At 39.5% G+C, this 23590-nt stretch overlaps 1 protein-coding gene across 1 annotated transcript in view; it reads right to left on the bottom strand.

Annotated features, from left to right (window-relative positions):
- The window catches only part of tenm1 (teneurin transmembrane protein 1), a 248939-nt gene that overhangs the window by 3185 nt on the left and 222164 nt on the right, over positions 1-23590 (bottom strand). The window contains exons 26-37 of the mRNA XM_024283139.2: positions 20164-20251; positions 18456-18652; positions 15805-16118; positions 15098-15270; positions 13002-13246; positions 9016-9309; positions 7810-8054; positions 7212-7354; positions 5480-5691; positions 4720-5021; positions 3563-4269; positions 2773-2915 (exon numbers count right to left, since the gene is read on the bottom strand). Coding sequence (XP_024138907.1) covers positions 2773-2915; positions 3563-4269; positions 4720-5021; positions 5480-5691; positions 7212-7354; positions 7810-8054; positions 9016-9309; positions 13002-13246; positions 15098-15270; positions 15805-16118; positions 18456-18652; positions 20164-20251 — 3063 coding nt within the window. The remainder of the gene's footprint in view (positions 1-2772; positions 2916-3562; positions 4270-4719; positions 5022-5479; positions 5692-7211; positions 7355-7809; positions 8055-9015; positions 9310-13001; positions 13247-15097; positions 15271-15804; positions 16119-18455; positions 18653-20163; positions 20252-23590) is intronic.

Here is a 23590-nt window from a genome sequence, read left to right as displayed (position 1 = left end):
ATCTTATTGGGGTTGACTTCAGCTGTTATTGGCCAATGGAAAAAAAAAAAAAAGAAAAACACCAAGGTCACAAAAAATGACAGACAATTAGCATGCAATTAATTTCTCTATGCAGCTGCGGGGGACTTTTGGCCTCCACTTACATGGTGGCATAAACATTTATTGTACCAAATTACTCAGAAAAAAATGATCAGAAACATGTCTCTATAAATATTAAGCTGACTCCATATATATATATATTTTTTTTTTTACAAAACTCCTTTCTGAGATATTTATTTATTTAAAAAAATGGAAATACCGTTTTATTTAAAAAATACATCTAATTATGTATTCATTAAGGAATCAGTCTGTTAATATTATCTTTAATATCAAGACATAAATGTAGTATTGTTAAATATATATCCTTATTTTTTGGCTCATCAGAAGGTCTCTTTGATATTTTCCTTTTTCGTTTTTTAAAGTTGTAAACTGAAGCATGAGTTACTACATGAACTGAAGGAGTAAAAAATTGTTTTTCAAATTCATATAAAGTTTATTTGCAAATGTTCTAAGGAGATATAAGTGTTATTCTGCCTTTAGACAGTCACATTTTAGTGGAAATTAGCTCTAGACTTCAAGTCTGAGGAAAAAAAAATAAAAATAACGAACTATAAGGATAATAAAATGAAGGCTAGAAAGTTGAATAAAAATAAGATGTGCTACAGTTAAAAGATTGTTGAACTCTTTCTTTTTTTTTTTTTTAAGGAGTGGGTCGACATTCCATTGGAAAATAAACCAAATAAACCAAAAATGAGACAAGGAAGTGCATATGTTAAGAGGATTGTGTGTTTTAGTTAATTTTTTGCATTTTTTGTTTGTTTTAGGCACACAACTTTTAGGTGCATGTGGATACCTACTGGTATGGAGTGTGGATCTAGAGAATATGTTTCCAGATATATCTGTAGTGGAATTCCATCTTCTCTCTTTCATTTTTTTCCCTTTCATCATTCTTTCTTTGTTTCCCTTAAAAATGACACTCACTCCTCAATATTGTCAGTCATTTATTTTAATTCTTACAAGTTTTTTCTTAAGTATTAGTCTTTGTTCAGTAATATTTCTAAGTGTTCTGAGGTCAGCAACACAAGGTTGAAGTTAACTATCAGCAGCTGTTTTCATTTGTGTTGATTGTCTTCAGCTCGTTTACGAGTGTCTTTTTTTTTTTTTTAAATGAAGCTCTTGTCATTTTCTTTGTCACCCTCTTTGTTCCTCCCTAAATGCATTGGGGCTTTTGTCATTTGTTTACCGGTATCAAACTTTTGGGTTTCTGCCACAATTCTTCCTTCCTGCATATTGATTTCTTATCACAAATCCGTTCAATCATATGATACTCACAAAATACCATTTTAATTCAAGGTCCTGAAAACAAAAAAAGGTAACTTTTAAAATGGACAGTTTAATCAAAATACTTTTTCTTTTAATTATGATGCAAGATATTTTCTTCAGGCTACTTTTTTATCATTATAATATACACTTTTACATTTTTATGCTTTTTTCTGTTTTATACTTTATCTGGGTTTTTAGTAGAAAAAAGTAGCGAGAAGGTAACAAAGAGTTTGAAAAGTTGTGACTTGAAAGGAGAAAAAAAATGAAAGAAAAGGTTGGCTAGAACATCTCAATTCCCCATTTGTTGTTACCTACAGAGGTGGTGAAATGTTTGATAAATAATTCACATTTAATGCATTAATATTCTGTTTGTGCTTGTTACTCAGTATTTTCATGTCGTGTTTTTAAAATCTAAAAAAAAAAAAACATGAAGTGTTCCCTCCTTTTACACAGGGTCAGTTTTATAAAGGTCAAATCCATGAAGTATAATTATAGATGTTTTAAGGCTGTAAAATCTCTCACCACACACTTTTATACACTTTATAATGAACATTGTCTCCTTTATATAAACTTAAGTATATTTTTTGAGTCCTAGCAACTCTGCGCTAACGTAGCTACCGGCGACTATTGATGATGTCATCAAGTGGGAGTAATATCCAAATTTGTAGACACTGGCTATGTCCGAATTTCCACCCTATCCCTAACTACTAAAACACCATATAGTGCGGGACATATATAGTGTTCTGGATTTTAAAGGCAATTTGGACATCATGCTTGTCACCTTTCTTGACGCCACCAATTTCACAAAGTGAAAATCGAATCAATAGGAAGATTTCGCTGCGTTTTTATTTATGACTCCACTGTGTTCTGATGGTGAAAATAAGGTTGATTTCTTTAAAAAATTACATTTAAACACGTTTTTTTTTGTTTGAAATTGTTCGACTGCAGTGCATTGTGGTTTATATTCGCTAATCTAGTGACCTTCGATGCACGCTAGTTTTTCGCAAAGACTTCTGGGAAATTTCTAGCGCACTCGATTTTGGAATTGGGGCTAGAAAATGGCAAATGCACTATATAGTGAGTGGAATTCAGACACAGCTACTATTTTCCATAACTCTCTGTTTGGGGGGAATAATTTAGATTTGGCCAAAGATCTGAACGCATTCTGTGCAAAAGGCATGGCACAATGAGATCTATTGGGAAGGTCAACAGCCAATCAGGACACAGAAAACAGTTTGCTGTATATAAAAAATTTGCAGAATAGCAAGCCTATTAAAGGTTAACCACCATATAGCTAGGGACAACTATATTAAAAATAAGCTTAAAATGTTTATTATTACAAATTTGATATATTTGAAGTGATAACATTTAATATAAAGAGCCTTGGTGCTGCTTTAATTGAAGATTTACCTTGCTGGAGTCCCAATCTTGAGTCTTCGTCTGAGTGTTCATCAGTTCGTACGTTTGCTCCATTTTGCCCACTTCAGGCTTGGGGAAACCAGGGACCACATTATGAAGCTTAATGCCAAACAGCTGCAGCCAGCTGCCGACACCTGCACACACATTCGACAAGAGAAATTCATCATATCAAGAAAGTTGCAATGTCATAGCTGTACTGGAAAGCAAGCAGACAGTCATAAGCCCACTTAGGCCGTGATGGACAGGAAATCACACTGTAAAAGAAAGAAAGAAAGAAAGAAAGCACGATATGTGAATGCAATCGCGTGTTTCCTGTATAGAGTCTCTGTAGCGAACAGTCCTGCAGTAGGGAAAACACGACAGGCAAAATAAATGTTCCATTAGCCAGAGGAACACAAGCCCCATACCAACATCTTGTATTCAACTCCCTCTCCTATTCCATCTCCTTCCCTTGGCAAACTTTCTATTTTCTCTCTCTGGGAAACAGTATGTTCTTGACAGTCGGGGAGAACAAAACAATGCAGCCGGTGTTAAAAAAATGTGATCAGAGGCGCGGCTGTCCCTTCTGTTGCCAGTACATTCTATCTGTCACATCTTCCTCCTCTGTCTCTCAGCTCACCGGTGGTTAGCAATGCGTCCCGTTCCCTCACTCTTCCTGGCAGGCGTTTCCCACGTGTTCGAGAGTGTGAGACTGAGTGTCACGATGGGAAATATATTCCCGTGTCTCTGACGTGTGTGCTTTTAAGTCTCTGACTGAGATGGAATGTGCTCTGGAGCTCACCTGTGGTAAACTTCGTCACCTCCTCCACTCTTCCGACTGGACAGTTGTTCTTAAAGGCGTACAAGTTAAATGGTTTGGGCTCCTTGCTCAGATCCTCCCAGAGTTCGTGATTCGGTGAAGTCCATCGACCGGCGAGTGTGTCGTAATCACGTCGGCCAAGGTGGACCAATCGTGTGGCCGTATCGTACAAGCCTCCGTGGAAGCCGATGACGAGCTGAAAGCTGGGGTTTGTGTCCTGATAAACCTCCCCATAGGGGGTGTAAAGGATTTCTTTGATTAGTCTCCCCTTGCTGGAGAACACTGCCCTTGGACTCCCCACGCTGTCGCAGGCCACGTAGTACTCCTCCCCGCTGCTCAGCTCCATGGCGATGAGATGGCCCTGAAGGTCGTAGTACAGCGAGGTGATTAAATTGCTGCTGTGGTTGTACAAGTGACTGACCCGGGTGGGCTGCGAAAGATCAGCATAAAAGAACTGCAGCTGCCCCCCATCGCTGCTCTTGGTGGCCACTCGCCGACCCAGGCCATCGTAGTGGTACCAAACTGTGCGCTGAGTCACGCGGTTGTAAACACGGGTCAGCAGGCCGTTTGAGTTGTAGTCGAAAAGGTCGTTGGCTCGCTGGCGGAGAAAGCCATCCTCGTCCACGTTGTACTGTAACTCCCCGAGATGAGTGATGCGGTCTCTCTGGTCATAGCGGAGCGGCGTGAGCCTAAAAGTGAACGACAAGACCTTTTGTTACCCTAATATTACAAACTGGCTTAAATTTAATTTGTTTTTGTACTTTTTTTTAGCACGAGTTCTTGTTTATGATCCTGATAATTCGCACAAAATGTTGTGTTTTTCTTTCTTAGAACATTGTAGTTATATACACATATTTTTGGTGTTCTCAAGGCCTCAGCTCAGTGGTCTACTACCGCTTTTACATGTGTTAAAGCCATGAGCTCAAATCTGGAGATACCAAAGATTTAAAAAATGGAGCCTCCCTGCTTGACACTATAAAGGATTGGATTGGTGGGTAAATGACCAAATTGTTCCTACGGAGCAGCTGTGTCTGCAGCTCACCCCTCCCCCAAAGGATGGGTCAAACATGGAGAACAAATTTCACACTTTTAGGCAAATGACAGCTAATCTGACAGTAACATATCAGACGTTCACTTACCTAGCACTCATTCCAAGGCTAAGAAGGTTGATATTCCCGTTGAGGTCGTAACTGTAGCGCCACTGAGGCCGCTCGTTGACGGAGGCACTTTGCAACTGGCTGTCTGCATCGTACTCGTATGTGTAGCGTGTCACATTGCTGTCCACGCCCACCCTGATGTCACAGGTGGTTGTGCGTCCAGCGGAGTCGTACTGAATGGTCATCCAGTAGGCGATGGATTTTAGGATCTCGTACTGGACCTCTACCACCTGGCCGTAGGAATTGAAGACCTTGGTGTGCTTCATCAGTTGTGTGGTGATCACCTAAAACAGCAACAAAAACATTTGCATTTAACACAACAGCTTTAACAATGGGGTTATATGGAACAAACCAAAATGATGAGCTAAACGGTACAAACACAAATCCATTGCTAAACTAAAATAAACCGCAAATAGTTATAATAATCTTTTTTTGTTTTTCTAATGCGAATATAGGCTGTAAGAGTATTCAAAATCAAATACCAAGTAAAGTAAAAAGGTAGTCATTCAAAACATTACTTATGGAAGCGAATTTGGCGAATTTGGCGAATTTGGCCTGATTTCGCGACATCCGGATGTAAAGCCTTTTCTATGGGTGACATCAATACCTCACTTTGTATAAACTTTTCAAACCAAAGTAGCATTAGCTGTTGCTTCCACCTCTGAACATAAATAACCATGTCATTTAGTACACACCAAAGTTACAACATTGTTTAATTCATGCTTGCTTGGTGTCTTCTTACCTGGTTGAGGTCATAGTAAATGACGTTGAATTTGCCAAACTGCTCAACGAGTCCAGAGACGTCAACGTTGCGGTAAAGGTCAATGGGCAGAGGGGTCTCGTTGATGACCGCCTGCATGCTGGTTACTCTGAAGTTGTTGTAGCTATAATCAAATCTGGCGTTGACCAAACCCTCTTCGCTAAAGCGGAAGATTTGTCGACTGGTCAACGGACCTACAAAAAGAAAACATAAAGTAATATTTTTTTTATTTTTTTTCATTCACAACCATAAATCTATTAGAACTCATGTTATATGTGGAACAGAAAACCTTTAAAAATCATCTCTCACACCACACAAGCGAGCCTGCCAGGCTAATTCCAATCAAAGACTAATTCAACATCATTAACGGAGACACACATAGTTCAATCCGTTCAATCTTAACTATCTCCACATCTCTATGGCATTTCCAGTGGTGACCTTTAATATGGAGAGATAATGAAATCTAAAGACAATAGCCATGATGAGCCAATGTGCTCCTTAATGTCTGAACATCAACGTTAACAACACCATTCGTCACCTCCGCTGTATCTCATCCACCATTTGGAAAAAAAAAAAAATACTAATGAATCACCATTACGCTGCGATATGAGATTATTCCAAAAGCAGTTAAAATGACTGAGTGTCGAGCTTCGGAGCCTCTGGATAGCAGGATCAGCACTACGTCTCCTGTTTTTATTTTCTGCAGAATGTTGATTCTGAACCTGCGCTAATGGGAGAGCGGCAGAAGCACCGAGAGGGAGGTAGAAGCTTTTCTACGCCCCTAGGGAACCTGCAGTCTGTTCGTCTCGCTTTTCTAGCTGTCACTTCTCCAAACTGTCATCTTTCCATTTCCTTTTACTGTTCTTTCCCTCCATCCTCCACCACTATATATTACTGTCTGCCTCTTCTTTTTGTGCCCTGCTCTTCCTCGTCTCCTCTCAAGGGACAATTACCACTATCTCTCCCCTCAGCCAGCCTCCAATTGTTCTGCTGAAATGAGATCAGTTAAAGGAAGGTGAGAGTCTATTCACAGTGAGGGCAAAGTGATAAACACGCACACACACATCGGGAGACGGCGGCACCTCACCAGTTAGCGACACATGATCGTGGCTTGCCAGTCTCAAAGGCACTGCGAGTGAGCTAACAGTTGAGATGGGTGCAATCTCAACGACCTCAGACTGAATCTGTGACTTAAAGGACTTGCTAAACTGTTTTAACGGTGGCACAAATCTGCCACGAGAGCTCCTACTGATGGTGGCGCCGGAAACTAAGTACTTCTGTCGGAGCTGAACGATTGTTAGCTTATAAGTTGTTATAACGGGTCAAACGATAATGACAGAAACAACAAGCAGATGTGGAACAAACTGGTCTATAACCACACCTTTTCCATTGCACATCATAAATGTATTTACTTGTTTGCTTTACTCAAACAACTTGACTGAGTAGGTGTGTTAAGTCTCAAAAGGTGGTCGGATATTTAGAGTCGTGGTAGACCACAGCCCCCTCCGATGGAGCACTAAACGCCGCTCTCAGCTGCAAGTTTGCTTGAACTTTCTGACTCAAAACCAGTAACGGTTTGATATTACTCACTGATTTGGTTTGTCTGTCCATTAATTCAGTTATGCTAAGAAAGATCATTCACTCGTTCTTGTCAGATCATGGATTTTAAGAGGAGTTTGGCCCATGCCTGGTGTGAGTAAATGTGAATGCGTACCCGTCTGTCTGTATCGTATGGAGCTTATGAAGCCGTTGTGGGTGAGATGAATAGTCTTGACGGTACCGGAGGCTTCATCATAAGTGAAGGTCACCAGGGTGGAGTCATAAACCACCTCCGAAAGTCGTGCTGCTGATGTGTATCTTGATTAGACAAAAAACACAAAAATACAACTGGTGATAAATATAAGCTGGTTTCAATCCCAGTAAAAGGCATTTCATTTTCAATAAAGGTAAACATGCTACGCCACATGAATAATACAAAGATCCCTTGGGCCGCCGAGCAAGAGGCTGCGTCATCCTTCAATATTTCATTGAAATCAGAACAGCAGCTGTGGCAGTTATGGCCTTTCAGATCTGGGAAATGGGGCCATTCATTACAGAATCTTCATGGAGCCAATGAGGATTAAAACTGTTAAATGCCAGAACCGTGTTTGAATCAGCCTCCAGCTTCCATCCAAATAGTGTGGGACGACTCAAAAAAAAAAAAAAAAACGACCTTCAGTCTGTTTCCTAGTGGGTGAATATCTGTTGTACTCTACAACATCTTACGACTTTCACTGCAACAGAGTTCCTGGCATAAACCAATCCACCTGTACCTGTAGATGATACTGCGTCCTGTTCCCAAATACTGAGTCCTCAACAGCCGCCCATCCAGAGCGTAGTCCTGCGTGAAGGAGGCCTGGCTGTCAGGAGGAGTGTACACGTTCCTGTAGTAACCGATGGACAGCAGCGACTGCAGGGAGTGCTTCACCATGCTGGGCATGGTCACCGCAATCAGCCGGTCCGTTTGGTCGTACTCAAAGACGTATCGCCGCTGGCTGTGCAGCAGCAGCATAATGGACTGCAAGAACACGGAAAGATGGAAAGACTTAACCGAAGATCTGTCTTTTCTTTTTTTTTCCCTACCGTGTTACTCTTCATTTTTCTTTAATTCCAGTCTAATTCAGCGAAAACCTCTTCAGAAACAACCTTGGTTTTTATTTTTATGTTGTCGCTCCCGGCGAGCTATTTGAATCATGACAAGCGTACCGACAAGGTTTGGAGGTGAGAAAAACATCTATATTTCCTCTTAATTGGAGTCCTGAGTTTTTCAGGGGTAAACAATTTTGCTCACTGTTAGTTCTTTCTTTTACTCTTACACTCACCAGTGAAGCAATTCAGGCGCTCTGTTTAACTGCAGAGCGAAGATATTAATGTGTTAATAATGCATGCAGGTGCTATCAGCTCCTTGATATAATTTAAGCCAGAGCTCACTTTAATTGTGTCTCTGGGAAAAGTTTTGACACTAAATTTATGTCCTGATAATTATTTTTCCATAATTGAAGTTCTTTCAACAACAGAAATGAGGTTCCTGTGTACTAACTTTGTCTGACGATGAGTAGTATATATTAAAAATCGTCAAATGTGTTCATTAGCACCAAACGTGTTATGAAGAAGACAAAGAGTTTACTGTAAAATCTGCTGCATTCTCTGCAGAGCTGTGACAAACCAAACCTGCAGCCACAAGGCTTTGACTTATTCATCACAAAAGAACATATTTCCTGATTTTGCCGCACTCAGACCCCTTTGTTACAGTCATATGGGTATACTGCAAGTACAGATTGATGGAAGCCATTTTTTTGGACAAAAAAAGCTCGTCATTTTAAGAGGAAAGTGTGTCAAAGTGAAAGATTACCTCAAAAAGTAAAAAAGAACTTTAAAATATGTAACGTTAGAATGGAAGGAAGTTTGTGTTATAGCTATAGGAAGTAGAATTTCTTAAGAAAATAAGTAAAAAAGCAGCAAAGTCAACAAATTCTTACCTTGTCTGCATACGTGTAGCTCCAGATTTTGCCGTTCACCCAGGCTCTGGACACCACCCTGTCGTTTTCATACTCCAGCCTCTCGGACCATTCTCCTCTGTGGATGCTGGACAGCAGCCCGCCGCTGGAATAGCTGATGTTCACCTCGGTGTATTTGCTGTTGGGGGACCACACGACGGGCCGACCCAGCAGGTCGTACTGGATGTGGAGGGTGAACTTCCTGTGGTCGTCGTAGATCTTTCCGACTCGGGTGCTCTGATCGAAATCGATGGACAGCAGGTTTCTGTTATGAGCCTGGAAAGAACACAGGAGAAAGGACATTATTTAATCATATCACTTTAAAGTAGAGACGGAATTTGTAAAAAGGAGGCAAATTAAATTGTAATTTAATCTTTTACATGAAATAATCAAAATGTAGAGAAAACCCAGCTTCTACAAGTTTCACGAATTGTTTCATAAATAGAAGAACTAAAGGAAAACAGAAAAATGAAGACATATTTATCATGAATATTAACATTTCTTTACTATTTTCTAAGAAATATGCCATTTTGAAAGTATATGCAACACGTTCATGTAAGCCTTGATTCTACTGAGCGGTCCAGTACAGTCCAGTCCGGTATTTTGAGCGTTTCCATTGTAAAATGGACCCAAAGTGGGCCCTGTTGTTTGGAACACCAAGTTATGCCTGCAGAAGGTGCAGAGTGTATATTTAAAACCTTTTCCCATTGATTCTCTAGGGTGTTCCAAAACTCTACGGCTGTAATATACTTTCGGCCTCCGGGTGGCACTGTAGGAACGTTTGTTGTCTGCAGCTATGGGTGAAACAACCCACAAGTGAGTCAGCTCTGGGCTTTTTTGTGTGTTAGAAATTCCCTAAAGCCTTTACGTTTAATTCTGATGCTTTTAGTTGACTTTTTTTAGCTAGCCAAGATGGAGCGACAACGGCAGAAACGCATAAAGTCAAAGACCAGCTCCATGTCAGACATTAAGATCCCAGTTTGCCATTTTCATTGAAATAAAGTTTTTTTTTTGTTAGCTTGATCTTGTTTTCAATTAAAACTTCCCAGTGAGGCCTTGCTGTTAAAAGTTTCAAAGACAAATCTTACTTACTTTTTATTCTTACTAATTTGTGTTACTTTCATGAAAAAAGAATAAAAAAAAAAATAAACTACATTCTTTATTTTCCCCTTTTATTTCATGGCATGCAAACAAATATTGTATTTGGCGCGTGGACCAGGACCCCATTTAGATTTTGGCCCTTTGAGAGAAAAAATGTGTGCACCCCTCCATTAAACAGTTCTGTACTTCTTGAGGGTCCATAGAGAAATAGAACAGGCCGATGGGGCGGGGCTGCTGTAACCATCCGTTGATTGGGTTAAAGTGATGATGACATTCGAAAGCACCAATATAGTGCTAAGCTAGCATTTCCGTTTTCCTCTTTACAGCGGTGTTTTTCTTAGCTGCCCTCAATCTTCTTTCAAACAGCATTAAATTCCTGTTATACATGATGTACCAAAAGTAAAGCAAGAAAAAGACGAGATGCAGGATGACCTCCATTGTTGCTTTTCTAGTCGTCGTACTACAATGACATGCTAACGGTCTACACCACGCATGCACCGTGAAAACGAACCGCTCAGTGGGAGTGAGGCTTAACTGATGGTACCGTACTACTCCTTACCAGACTGGACCGTCAATGGAAACGAGGCTGTAAAGTACTATGGATGATGGTATTTTTGGTCCCTTCTCCTACTAGTGTTTTTCTCAGAAGGAAATAAATTACGTTTTTTGTTGCCGTGTATCAATCCAAATGGTGTTTTATATTTTTTATTTTATTTATGAAATAAATTGATTGTGAAATGATTTGATAATGGTATAGGTTGATTCAATTTGATTTATAACTTGCTTTAGACCAGGGGTCTCCAAATCCGGGCCTTGAGGGCCGGTGTCCTACATATTTTCCAGCTAACCTGCCATTGCCTGATCATTGCCTGATCCAGGTAACCAGCAGCAGATAAGACAGGATTTCTGGGAAACCAGTAGGAATTTGGCCCTCGAGGCCTAGATTTAGACATATCAATCAAGTTTAGGGAAAGGAAACTCCAAGCCTTGAGGGCCACATTACTCCATATTTTCCAACATATCCTCTTCTGACATGTTGGCTGGACATACCTGAACCAGGTAATGGGTCATGAGGAGGGCTGGGATATCATGCACACTACAGCCCTCGAGGCCTGGCGTTGCCTATCCCTGATTTAGTTAGATTGTAGGAATATATACATCAATTTATCTATTTAGCACCCTTTTGTCTTTAGCTGAGCCTTGCTAAAGCAGATTCCAGAGCTCGTCCTTGTTCTGTAAAGTCCAGTTACTGTAGAAAACTTAATCCACCCGATTCCAGAACGGACAGGAAAGGTAACAGGAATTTTTTGCATTCTGGACTGCTGCCTCCGTCTTAAAAATGTGGCCGTGCTCTGTTTGTTTCTAAAAGCTAAGATGCCGTTCTGCAGATGTTGTTGACTGCTGAGGGACGAGTTCCTGCACAACGGCCTCCCCCTGGCACCAGTCGCTTCCAGGAACATCCGATTTTTCCATCTCTATGGAAAACTAAGTACTTTATGAATTTCAGCTGGTAACTTTAAAACACAAAAGAGATTAAATCCCTCAAAGAATGGTTATTATGTCAGGGATGTTAGGTCTGAGGTGTGAGTCCTCCACTGTTGCCCAGAGGAATCCAGTTCTCTTTCTGTGAGCTGACAATTCCCTCACAACCCAATCAAATTACTGATAATCAGATAGCATCTCTCCCATGAATTGAGACTCTGCCACATCATGCAATTATGTTAGCATGAGCGTAAACAAACCAAATATGGATGGTTAGATGCCAGGAACACTTGTGTATCAATCCCAAGTATGAATTCACTCAAACTTTATTAGTATTACACACGTTTTCCGCAGCCACTAACTGCATTTCCAATACAAATATACACACAAAACTTTATCGAAATTCTAGAAATATCAACTAAATGTTGCTATTACACCGTTTCCATTAAATCTTATCTATGTTAATAATTACACAGCAACTCACACGATAAGTCATTCAAAAACACAGATGTGAACGACACTCATCACCATCTATCAAAGGAGACGTCGGCGTCGTACTCAGGTCATGGAGCGGCTCAGGATAAAGATATTTTGGGAAATCATAGTTGGAGATTTTACAGAGGAGCTGTGGATCCAACAATTCTCCATGACAACCTCAACTTTTGATGAGCTGTGTGGTGATGTGGGACCTCACTGTTCAATGAATTTCTATTGCAGTTTTGCAAAAAATGTCAATTTTTGACATATTTTTCAAAACTGCAATAGAAATTATTTTTTTAGAATTAATTTGGAATACATTTTGTTTTTTGTGTGTGTTGATGTTGGTTTTGAAAAAAAATTGCTTTTATTGAAAAAAAGCCACAAGAACCTATTTTTAATAAAATAAAATGTTTTTTTCAAAACTGATGTGTTTCTATTAGGTAAATATTATTGTAATTATTATTTTTATACAATAATAATTTATTATTATTATTTTTATTTTTATTTTATTTATTATTTATTATTGTAAATTCAATTTCTGAAATGTCAGAAGTGTAAATCAGCAGATTCTGCAGTGGAGAAGAGCATACTGATTCCTAACACTGCAGAGCAGTGAAGTTCTGAAGCGATCAACGTAAATCAGGTGATTCTGAAACACAGATGTTTTTGCGCCATGAGCGACACTTTAGTTTGTTTTTTTTTTGCATTTTGGTGCAAAGCCAGTATAAAGGGGGTTTTCTCGAATTCACGTTTACCGTACGAGTCAAAGAGTTACAGAAGGTCATAGAGTTATTTAGATGTGTTGCTGGTGACATCATTGGAGTTAATGAGTGGGATTTAATAGAATCATTGGGACATTAATAGAACTGGGATGCTGATTTGTTGCAACAGGTGGGATGTTTTACCCTAAGTCTGCGTTCGTAGGTGCTATAGTTAGTCTTGCTCTGCTCCTTCCTCTGTCGCCACTCAATCAGGCTGGGGGCGTGGTCTCCCGGCAGGCTGATGTTGCAGCGGCTGGCTGTGGGGCTGACTCCGCCTCCGATGATTCCCGGGAGGAGGGGCTCCGTGCTCAGAGACAGCTCCATCCCGCTGGCCAAGGACACAAGGAAGGATCCGTCAGAGCTGACCCTGTATGAGCTCTGAGTGTGATCTGGGGAAGGAAGGGGGGCCGATTGTTTACCATTGGTTAAGTTGCAGCCATACACAAACCACACATGCACAGGAGGCGGTAAGCAGACAGCAACACATAGAGAGGAAAAAAAGTGTGAAATGAACAAAACAAATGAGACCGTTTCTGAAAAAGATGCTTTAATAAAAATCTGTTGAGTTTCATCATTAAATTTACCTTAAAAATTTGCTAGAAAATTTAATGCACTAATCTAATCAAACTGAGGAGGAGAAAGAGGACAAAGGACAGATGGAAGGGTATTGAGAGAAGAGGACAAATGAGTAGAGACGAGTACAACCCATGCAGCATGGTTTTGGGGGGAGGAGGGGAGGTGTTGGTAAAGGACAGGTGCTAAGCAGCCACAACAGTCAGCTTTTTCACACGTTGCAAAACTTTTCAGAAGCTCTCAATATGACAACTCTGAGCAATATTTCACACATATTAACGCAACTCAATTAAGAAGAAACTTAAATCATAAAACTTGATGCAGCCAATAAACGAAATATTCCCTTTTCTCCTGTAAAAATATGGTTATGGTTGCCTGGGAGGCGGATGGAGACGTCTTAAATTTGGTTGGTGGAAATAAAGGGTCATTTCAATCTTTTTCTAGAATCCGCAGCCTCTCGGTTGCGGCGCATCAGCATGTGCCGGAGCCCCTCTCCGCCTCCCTGCAGGCCTGTCATTGTGACAACTGCTAGGAAGCAATTAAAGGGATGACATGAGAGGAAACTGCTCCCACGAGTGGCTTCACCACTCCGCTCCCATTTTTGCGTCCCTGCCCTCCATCCCCTCTTCGCTGCCTCCGACAATTGTTAAGACGTTTCACGAGTCACTCAGATCCGTCTGCTTTTTATTTTTTCTTTATCATCAATGGGAAGATGACCAAATAATTTCCCCCTCAGCCCATCAGGGGTGTAATAGGTGACACTCCCATATAAATTCATAAAAAAAAGGAATTCACAATAAACAAGTTAAATTATCAAATGATCAAATTAGACAAAAAAATTGTTATACCTCATGTATAATTCATTAATTGTTCCATATCTGGCATATTGCATAGAAATTTGGGGAAATGCAAACAAGAAATTAATAAATTCCATATTTATATTGCAGAGAAAAGAGTCATTATTGGAACCAATCAATACCACCGTTTATAAAGTTGAAAATATTAAAATTTAAAGACTTAGAAAATCATTCTATACTAACACTTATGTAAAGAGCACATAAAAGTCTGCCACAAAACATACAAAAAAAGCAACAAAAATGAAGGAAAAAAGGGTTTTGGTATCAGAAGATGGAATAATCTTGAAAAATCAAGAGTCTAGTTCAATTATCACATTTGGAAAAAAACTTACTATATGAATCATTGGAACGGGTTAAATAAAAAAAAATATTTGGTTTATTTATTTATTTTATTAGTTGCTTCTTTCCTGTTTTTTTAACTTGTCAACTTTTGTTGCTTGTTGCCTCCGAGTTGACATAATATTCTTAAAATACAAAGAGATTTGATTGAAAAGATTGATTTTAAGGACAAGTCTTGTTGTGTGCTATGAAAATGAAATAAATATTTAAACTAAATAAAAAAAGTTCACAACTGTTGACTGAATATCATTGCAGTTCTAAAGCATCTCTAGCCCCCCCGCTTTGGCTTACTCATACATCAGTGGAGCCCCCATACATGAGTCACCTCTTGCACATTTGTGGCAAACGACCTGATTCCATCGGAGTCGGAGACGTGCATGAGGGTGAACGCATCGTGCCCCCATATTTGTCCCGTTGTGAACTCATGTCGATGCGCCCACACTTTATTAAAGACAAACAAAAGGGCTTCACCTTGCTTGAACGTGTAGATGGTGTCACTAGCAGACAGGTTGGTGCTCGTAACGTAGTTCTCACGGTTCGATGCCTCAACCTCAACTCTCGACCAGCGCTCCAGGTTGCCATGGAGACCGCTCACCTCACCCGTGGGTAGGGTGATGTTGGTAACCCGGCCCTCGCCGTTGTACCTAACAACAAACACAAACGTGAAGCACAAACCTGCAGTGACAGACAAACAAACGGAAGGGACGTACATCCATGAACACGCATGCTAGGCCTCTGTTTCTCTGCCACGGTGTGAATGTCAACTATGATTTATATATGTAATTATCCAGCTGTGAAGTTTGAGACAGTGACTGAGGTGGCTGTGGTGAGGAACTCACACATATGTGTTGTAGTGTGTGCACACACGGAAACATGTGTGTAAGCAAAGAACTGGAGAGACATCTCTCAGCGTTGTCGCAATCATTTAAGCAAAGGCTAAAAGGGAGGGGGGGGGTGTAAATAAATAAAAAGAAGCTTAACCCCTCCACAAAAGTTTCTTTAGTGCTGGTGAGGCAGAAGCTTCCACTAGATGGCACTCACATCTCAGACAGTTGCTGCCAACCACTCCACAGAAATAACAGTCCAAAAACAACACATGAATTAAAGAAAAATTCGAAAGAGGTAAAGACAGAAAAAAGCAAAGAGTAAAAAAATACAAAAAAAAACTGTAAACTTACTCATAAACAGTGGTCCAACTGTTCTCATCACTCTTGGTTGCTAGGAGACCAGTGTTGCCATGGTAAGTGATGTGAGCTATGTCGTGGCCCTGGGCTGACACTTTCCTGAGTGTTCCGCTGTTGCTAAGCGACAGCCAGTACACCTGTCCTCCCGGTAGGGCCAACCACAGCGGCACGCCGTGAGCGTCTCGCCTCACCTGGAGGCCGCGGCCATCCTGACACGTCAGCCCCGACAGCAGGCCGTCCGTGCCGTAGGAGAAGTTGAACAGGTAGTGGCCGGTGATGAGGTGCTTGGTGTGCATGTGGGAGCCGTTCTGCGTCGGACGAAAGAGGAAGACGCATTAAAAACACAACCGCAGAAGCTGTTTATACGTCTGAATGTGTATGTGAAGGTTGAGTGTTCACATGAAAACAGTTTGAGACTCCAACAAAACGACAGTTGACAAATCAAAGCTTAAAAAAATACAAATTCGACCAGAAAGTTATTTATTTCCCGTCTTTAATTTTGAATTTGCTGCAAATTAAAATCCAATAGAGGCAGAAAACATATAGTAAATATTTAGAGAATATCATCCTAATAACTTAAATGCCATAAATTATGAATTATTTAAAATTGTCCCAATATTGAACAGCCTTTCTTAAGTTTATTGTTACTATACATCAAATTAATAAAATATTACTCCTTTAGAAAAAGAGAAAAGTAGATAACTAACGACATAAAGCCTTATTAACACTGTTCAGGCAACATATGTCAAACGTTTCCCTCATAGGCGCTTTTATTCTGTGTGATTAATGGGTCATATTACAAAATTAATATGGCTAGATTTGTCATGTGGGTCTAACCAGGAGGTTATCTGAAAATCCGTCCTGACCACAGGACATTTCTCTATGGCTTTACTTAATTAGGTTCTATCACTTGAATCATACAGTAGTGCTTGATTTCATGGATTTATATCAAACCTAATTTCCAGAAAACTCAAGGAATCTTAAAAATATATATTTTTGAAAAATAAAACAGACATTGACTTTGTTTTTTGTGAATTTAAAGTTCAACTCCCATCATCTGTTGATATATTGTCAAAGCATTCCTGATCATACCATCATTATTAGCAATAATAATACTAAAATATTGTTTTCTAGAACATATTTTCTGCATAGCAGCAGGAGTTTATTAGAAGTTCGCCTCCATGGTTATGTCCTAATTCCTTCACTACTCCCTTACTTCTAATAAAAACTATTTAGTGCAAAACTATTTAGTCCCCTGGATTTTAAAAGCAATTCAGACACCACTACTATATTATTATTGTTTTTTTTTAAACGGCTAATAGGACGTCGATTTCACGACGTGAAAACCAGACCTTCCAGGATTTTGTAGCATATATTTGTGATTGTTGTGAACTAAAACGTCTGATGTTGTGACAGTTTTTGGGAAAAGTTGCAATTTTTTAAAAATTTTTTCTAAGCATAAATAAATTATTAAATAAACTTTGCATTCTCAAATGACGACTTGTTTTATTGTGACGTGCACATTTGTCAGTCGCTAGCATGTGGTTTTGCTTTCATTTAACATAAATAGAACCGTGAAACCCAAAAAATGAACTTTTGGTCGTTTATGCTCACAATTACCCAAATATTTGTGTTATGATTTGAACATTCTTTAGATTAAAAAAATATTCTATAGAAAAAAAAATTATAAACGAAAAATAAATAAATAAATAACTTATCTTCATTTAGCCCCCTTGGAATGCTCAGCCCTACCCCCGCGTGCGCTAAGCGTAAACACGTATGTAATGATTATTCATACACAACCAGCAAAAAAAACCCTAAACAAATCAAAATATTTTGCAACAGCTATTTATAAATCCACTGTGTTCTGATGATGAAAACGTTGATAAGATATTTAAAAAATTGCTCAAACGCAATGCATTGTGGTCCATATTCCCAAATGTAGTGAGCGTTGATGCGCGATTTCGCAAAGACTTCTGGGAAATTGGATTTTGAATTGTAGATTCGGACAGCACTACAAAAGTGCTCTATAGAGGGAGTAGTGAAGGAATTTGGACTTTAGCATAGAGTAAACCCGCCCTTTCTTGTTAACACCCTCCCCCGCTAGCTTACAGACCCTCACAACCCCAACCTAACATTAACGAAAATGGTGAGTAACATTGGAGCGGTCTAGTTGTACAGTTCTGAGCGGGATGCCAGCTCAGTCGAGGAAAAACAAGGATTTATTTGTCTGGAAGCGGATGTATCGGAATGGAGCAGAGAGCTTGCGGCTTGCCGTAGTGGGTTCCACTTCACACCTACAAGCTTTTTCCAACGCCATTTTTCCATCTGCCCATGTATGACATCAATTTAAATAAAGAAATGCTAATTTTTATGCTTATTTTTCTTTATATGTCTTCTAAAAATGCCAAAGGAACATGTTAAAACACCAAAAACATGATTTTTATCATCTTTAAACATGTTACTAGTTTTTTGGAAGATCCAGTGAACAGCAGGTGAACTGGTGAGGTGTCACTACTGAGTAAGCATCCAAAAGGGCTTCTTGACCCTGTTTTCTTTAAAAAGTCGACATGTTCTCATAGCAACACTTAACTGCCTGTAAGGAGTCCTGCCCTGATAATCGACCAAGCTTAAGCGCTGGGTACCTGGCTGAAGAGATAGAGCTCCTGATCCAGAGGGGAGCTGATCTCCACCATCCCATTTGGGTTGGGCTGAGGCTGGTTGGGACAGACAGCCCTGATCCGAATGTTGCCGAGATCAGCAATATATAAGGTCCCGTTGGGCGCCACAGCCAGTGAAGACGGAGCTTTGAGGCGGGCATCGCGAGCGTAGCCTCCGTCCCCTGATAAGACCAACAAGAGCACATTATTTATGAGGGAATAAACGTCTCATTGACATAATGGCTTCGGGAAAAACATCTTCAGTTCCAAACGCTCTGTAGAGTACAAGGCAGAAGTCACACACAACAGTGAAATGTGAAATACGAAGACCCCATGGTGTCACTTTGACAGTTATCAGTTTGGTTCAGGACTTGGACTTGGTGGGACACTGTAGACGCCCCCCTAAGCGTAGTGGATATGATGACCACTTTGATAGCGACCTTATCAGACGGCGGTGGTGGGGGATTGACTGCTTCCAGATATCTTCAGTAACACAGCTGGATAACAGCCAGGTGAAGGCCTTCAGAAGCAGTCTGCAATGGACCCGGGGTCTCTGATGGGTCTGTACATGCAGCGGGGTGCCAGTTTATCTCTTGGCAGCATGCGCATCATCATCCGTGGGCACGTTTTCATGTGAAACCGGTGTGTTCATGGCCTCTCGTACTTGTGTGTGTGCGTGTTTTCAAAGACGCCATGTGAGTGTTTACTGCGAAGGGACGGAAACGGAAAACCTCTGAAGAGAGTAATCATCTGTTAACAGCAAGACATGATTGAAAATATGCAAAGTACAACCCAAGAAATGGGGATGGTTACAGCCCATTGGTTTGTGGCACAGGAGAGACACTTTCCTCTATTTTGAACAGGAAAAAAAAAAATGTGCAGAATTAAATGATAAAATCACATCCTCTGACACTTACAATGAAAGCATAGCCTAACCGTCAAAGGAACATCTGCTTATATGTTTCTTCCTTTTCTGTTTCCTTTTGTTGCATTGCTGCTGCCCTTCAATCCCACGCCAAAGAGTCCAAACCTTCAGAATCTAAAAGTAGGTTGTTTTTTTTTTTTTGCTCTGCCAGCTGTAATTTGCTACAAAACGTGGTAAGTTTTGCTGGACGTTTTTGAAAAGAGAAACCTTCTCCTTGAATACCAATGCTCTATGGTTCACTGTATCCAACACACATAGAGAGAGGCCTTCTTCGTCAAACTGCTTTTCGTATTATGACATCAGGGTTCATCTTTTCCTGTACACAGCCTTGTCGTCATTTACATAAACCTCATTATCTGATGTTTTTTTTTGTGTTTTCCAAGGAAAGTCAAGCCTCTGAGATATTAACAGCCTGACTGACTTAAATAATTTAGACAAGCTGAAATGGAAGGAAACATTGCAGGAAACAGATGAGACGAACAGTTATTCCCAAGCACAGATAATGAAATTATTGGCCAGCAGGGACACAGACAAGATTTACTCACTCGATATGAACACTTACCAACTTTATCAAATCATGTCAGCTTTTAAAATGATCCAGTTTTTGTTTCCTCTAAATACACTCTCAACTTATATCAGATAAAAAAAAATGCTGTTTTTTTAAGCCCCGTAATCCTATTAAAGCTAATCTAATAAAGTCATGTTGCTTAATCCTGCAGCGATGCACTCTGTGTGCGTGTGTGTTTGTTTGTGTGCCTTTTGACCCACCAGAGAAGCAGTCACAGTTTGGATCTATCTTACAATCGCACTCCGTGGGGGCTCCAGAGATGATCGATATCTCTCCATTGGTTGACACCTGTGGAGATTTTCAAAAGCAGACACTTCATACACGGGAGATCATTGTAGAACAGGAGATGACATATACGCTCCATCAACAGCTTCTTTTCTAAAGCTCTAATTTATCAGACAAAAGTACGGTGGCCCTGAAGTGTCAATCACATCGACAATTCAATCAAGGCAAAAAAATACATTTTAGAAACCAAAACACAATAAAAAAATTAAACATTTTAGAAAGCAAAAATAATTTCCAGAAATTAAAGTAAAATGTTAAAACATGAAGCATAGTAATAACAAAGTAGGTACTATGGGACATCACGTGGATGATGATGAATTTTTTCAAATTTCGTCTTTGATGACCACGTACTAATATAGGTTTTATGATTAGTACGGCGCATATCCAGTATTGTTTTATCCCATAATATTTGCTTTTACTGGTTTTGGTAAAAAAAAAAAAAAAAAAAAAAAAAATCATTTCGGAAAACAAAAGTAATTTCCAAAAAGTAAAATAAAATGTTTGAAAAATAAACAAAAGAGGAAACTGGAAGATGTAGGAATTATGGGAAAGTGCTGATTGGATCTTGATGTTTGTCCATCCTTTTAACCAAAAGTTATTAGGCATGAAGCGATACTGGATATGTACAATAAAAATCATACAAGTTTTATTAGTATCCAGACATTGAAGATGCATTTGATGAAACTCAAACATCAAAATCAAAATTTCCCAAACATTACATTTTTACATATTTATTTTAAAATTTTATTTTGTTTTGATTTCTAAAATACAATGCTCTTCTTTTTTGTACTATTTGTTCTGCTGTTTTAATTGTTAATGTAATCTTTAAAATATGCTTGCATCAAGTTGGTGTGATTTGCCCTTCAGGGCCACCGTACAAAACAACAGGTGAATCATTTTACATCAAAAATGAATGCAGATTTGGTATTTTTTAAGTAATGAAATCAATATAGGCTTATCTGTCCACAATTTGCTTCAATAAAATTGATTTTAGAAAAATAATTAATGTTTTTTTTCTTTTTTTTGGATAAAAAAAAAAAGTTGCTTGCTTCCTGAGTCCGTACAAGCAGAGCTGCATGCACTGTTTGATAGTAATTGAGGAAAGCGGCATGTTTGATTTAGATCATTGCTATATTAACTTTATTATCCCTCAAAAATGTACCCAGAGAGCTTTTTTCAAAGAAATTACACTTTATTGGCTGCCATTTACAGACACAGATTCAAGGGCTGATACCAGCTAGACGCCAATATTGTTCCTCCAAAGCCCATAATTTTTATTGCTTTTTTTTATTTGCTTCATTTATTTATCCATATAAGTTTATTTATATGGAGATCAATAGAGAGACGGAGCAGCTGTTTCCAGTCTTTTCAGGTGCGCTTTTTAGGCCTCATTATTAATTCACACAGATAAAAGTGGCATTGATCTTCTTCAACTACTTTCCACCTAGAGAAAGTGGGCATAATTCCCCCAAAACTGCAGCTCCACAACAGAGAGAATTCCTAAGTGAAACACACGAGGTATAAAAAATTGGAATTTCAAGCCCAAAAATTAAAGGTGTTTCATCACCTTGACCCAGGAAAATACTCATACTTCCTCCAGGTTTTTCCTGACGAGCTTTACTAATCGCTTTTACGTCGCAGCGGGAGGGCAGCAAGCAAAAAACTCCAGAGGGAGTGGAATTAAAAAAAAAATAATAATCTTCACAAACTGATTAAAGCTTGTTCTTACTAAAATATAAGCTAGTTATGGTACTAATGATTGTAAATTTTATGCACCTCAAATCTCCAATAATTTTCACTAACTCTACTGAAGCTGTAAAGAAAAAAAAGTGACATGTGGATTATTAGGGCTGCAACAATTAGTCGACTAATCGATTGTTAAAATAGTCTACGACTAGCATATTACTCGATTAGTCGTTATTTTATATTATATGGGGTCAGAGTCCAGTAAAGTTGGATAATATGAAGGCAAAATGCTAGCCTTTTGGACTTTTTTCACATTTAAGTTTTTTAGGGCTAATATTTCGGCTGCATGCTAGTTCATTCATTCATTCATCTTCCTGAGCGCTTCTTCCCTTTCGGGGTTGCGGGGGTGCCGGAGCCTATCCTGGCTGCTGATGGGTGAAGGTGGGGTTCACCCTGGACAGGTCGCCAGTCTGTCGCAGGGCCTCAATCACACACACATCCACTCTCACATTCACACCTAGGGGCAATTTAGAGTCACCAATTAACCTATGAAGCATGTTTTTGGACGGTGGGAGGAAGCCGGAGTCCCCGGTGAAAACCCACGCATGCACGGGGAGAACATGCAAACTCCACACAGAAAGGTCCCAGCCGGGAATTGAACCGGGGCCTTCTCGCTGTGAGGCAAGAGCGCTAACCACTGCGCCACCGTGCAGCCCTTTGCGCCACCGTGCAGCCCTTTGCATGCTAGTTATTTTGGATAATGTAGGCTTTTGTTTTCTTTTTCAGGCTATGTTGGAGTTTAGCTAATATTTCAGCTACATGCTAGCTGCTTTGGCTAACTTAGACTTTTTTTAGTTTTGTAGGCTGTTTTGGAATTTAGCTAATATTTCAGCTGCATGCTAACTATTTTGGCTAATTTAGGCTATTTTGTAAATTATTTTGGAAGTTTAGCTAATATTTCAGCTACATGCTAGCTGTTCTGGCAAACTTAGGTTTTTTTTGTTTTTTAGGCTGTTTTGGCTAATATTTTAGCTGCATGCTAGGTATTTTGGCTAATTTGGATTTTTTTAGGCTATTTTGGAGTTTAGCTAATATTTCAGCAACATGCTAGCTATTTTGGCTTATTTGGTCTTTTTTCTTGTCTTTTAGGGTGTTTTGGAGTTTAATATTATTTCGGCTACATGACTGTTTTGACTAACTTAGGCTTTTTTTGTAATTTTTCTAAGCTAATTTGGCATTTAACTACTATTTTAGCTGGCTATCAGCTTCAGTGTTTTCATGTATTAGCTTTAGCATTTTCAGCTATCAATTTCAACATCTTCAGCTATCAGTACTAGCATCTTCAGCGGCCAAATTTAGCTTACTGCATTTACACTAGCATTATCACAGGTAATGCAAGTTTTTAGTTAGTTTAAAGCTAATGATTACAAAGATGTGTGTTCTGCATCTACTTTGTACATGACTCTAATAGTCAACTAATCTGAAAAATTATCCGTGGTTAGTCGACCATTAAAATAATCGCTTGTGGGAGCATTATTGATTATGCATGTGCTTAATGTTTAAGCCAGAAATAAAGAGCATATGAGTACGCTTTACACACATTACGGCCATGTTAAAACATCTAGGCGTTAACCCTTTAACACCGGAGCTCCAGTG

This window comes from Oryzias melastigma, linkage group LG10 (assembly GCF_002922805.2).
Source record: "Oryzias melastigma strain HK-1 linkage group LG10, ASM292280v2, whole genome shotgun sequence".
Taxonomy (NCBI): domain Eukaryota; kingdom Metazoa; phylum Chordata; class Actinopteri; order Beloniformes; family Adrianichthyidae; genus Oryzias; species Oryzias melastigma.
Note: the sequence above shows the minus strand (reverse complement) of the source record. Positions and strands in the feature narration are given on the sequence as shown.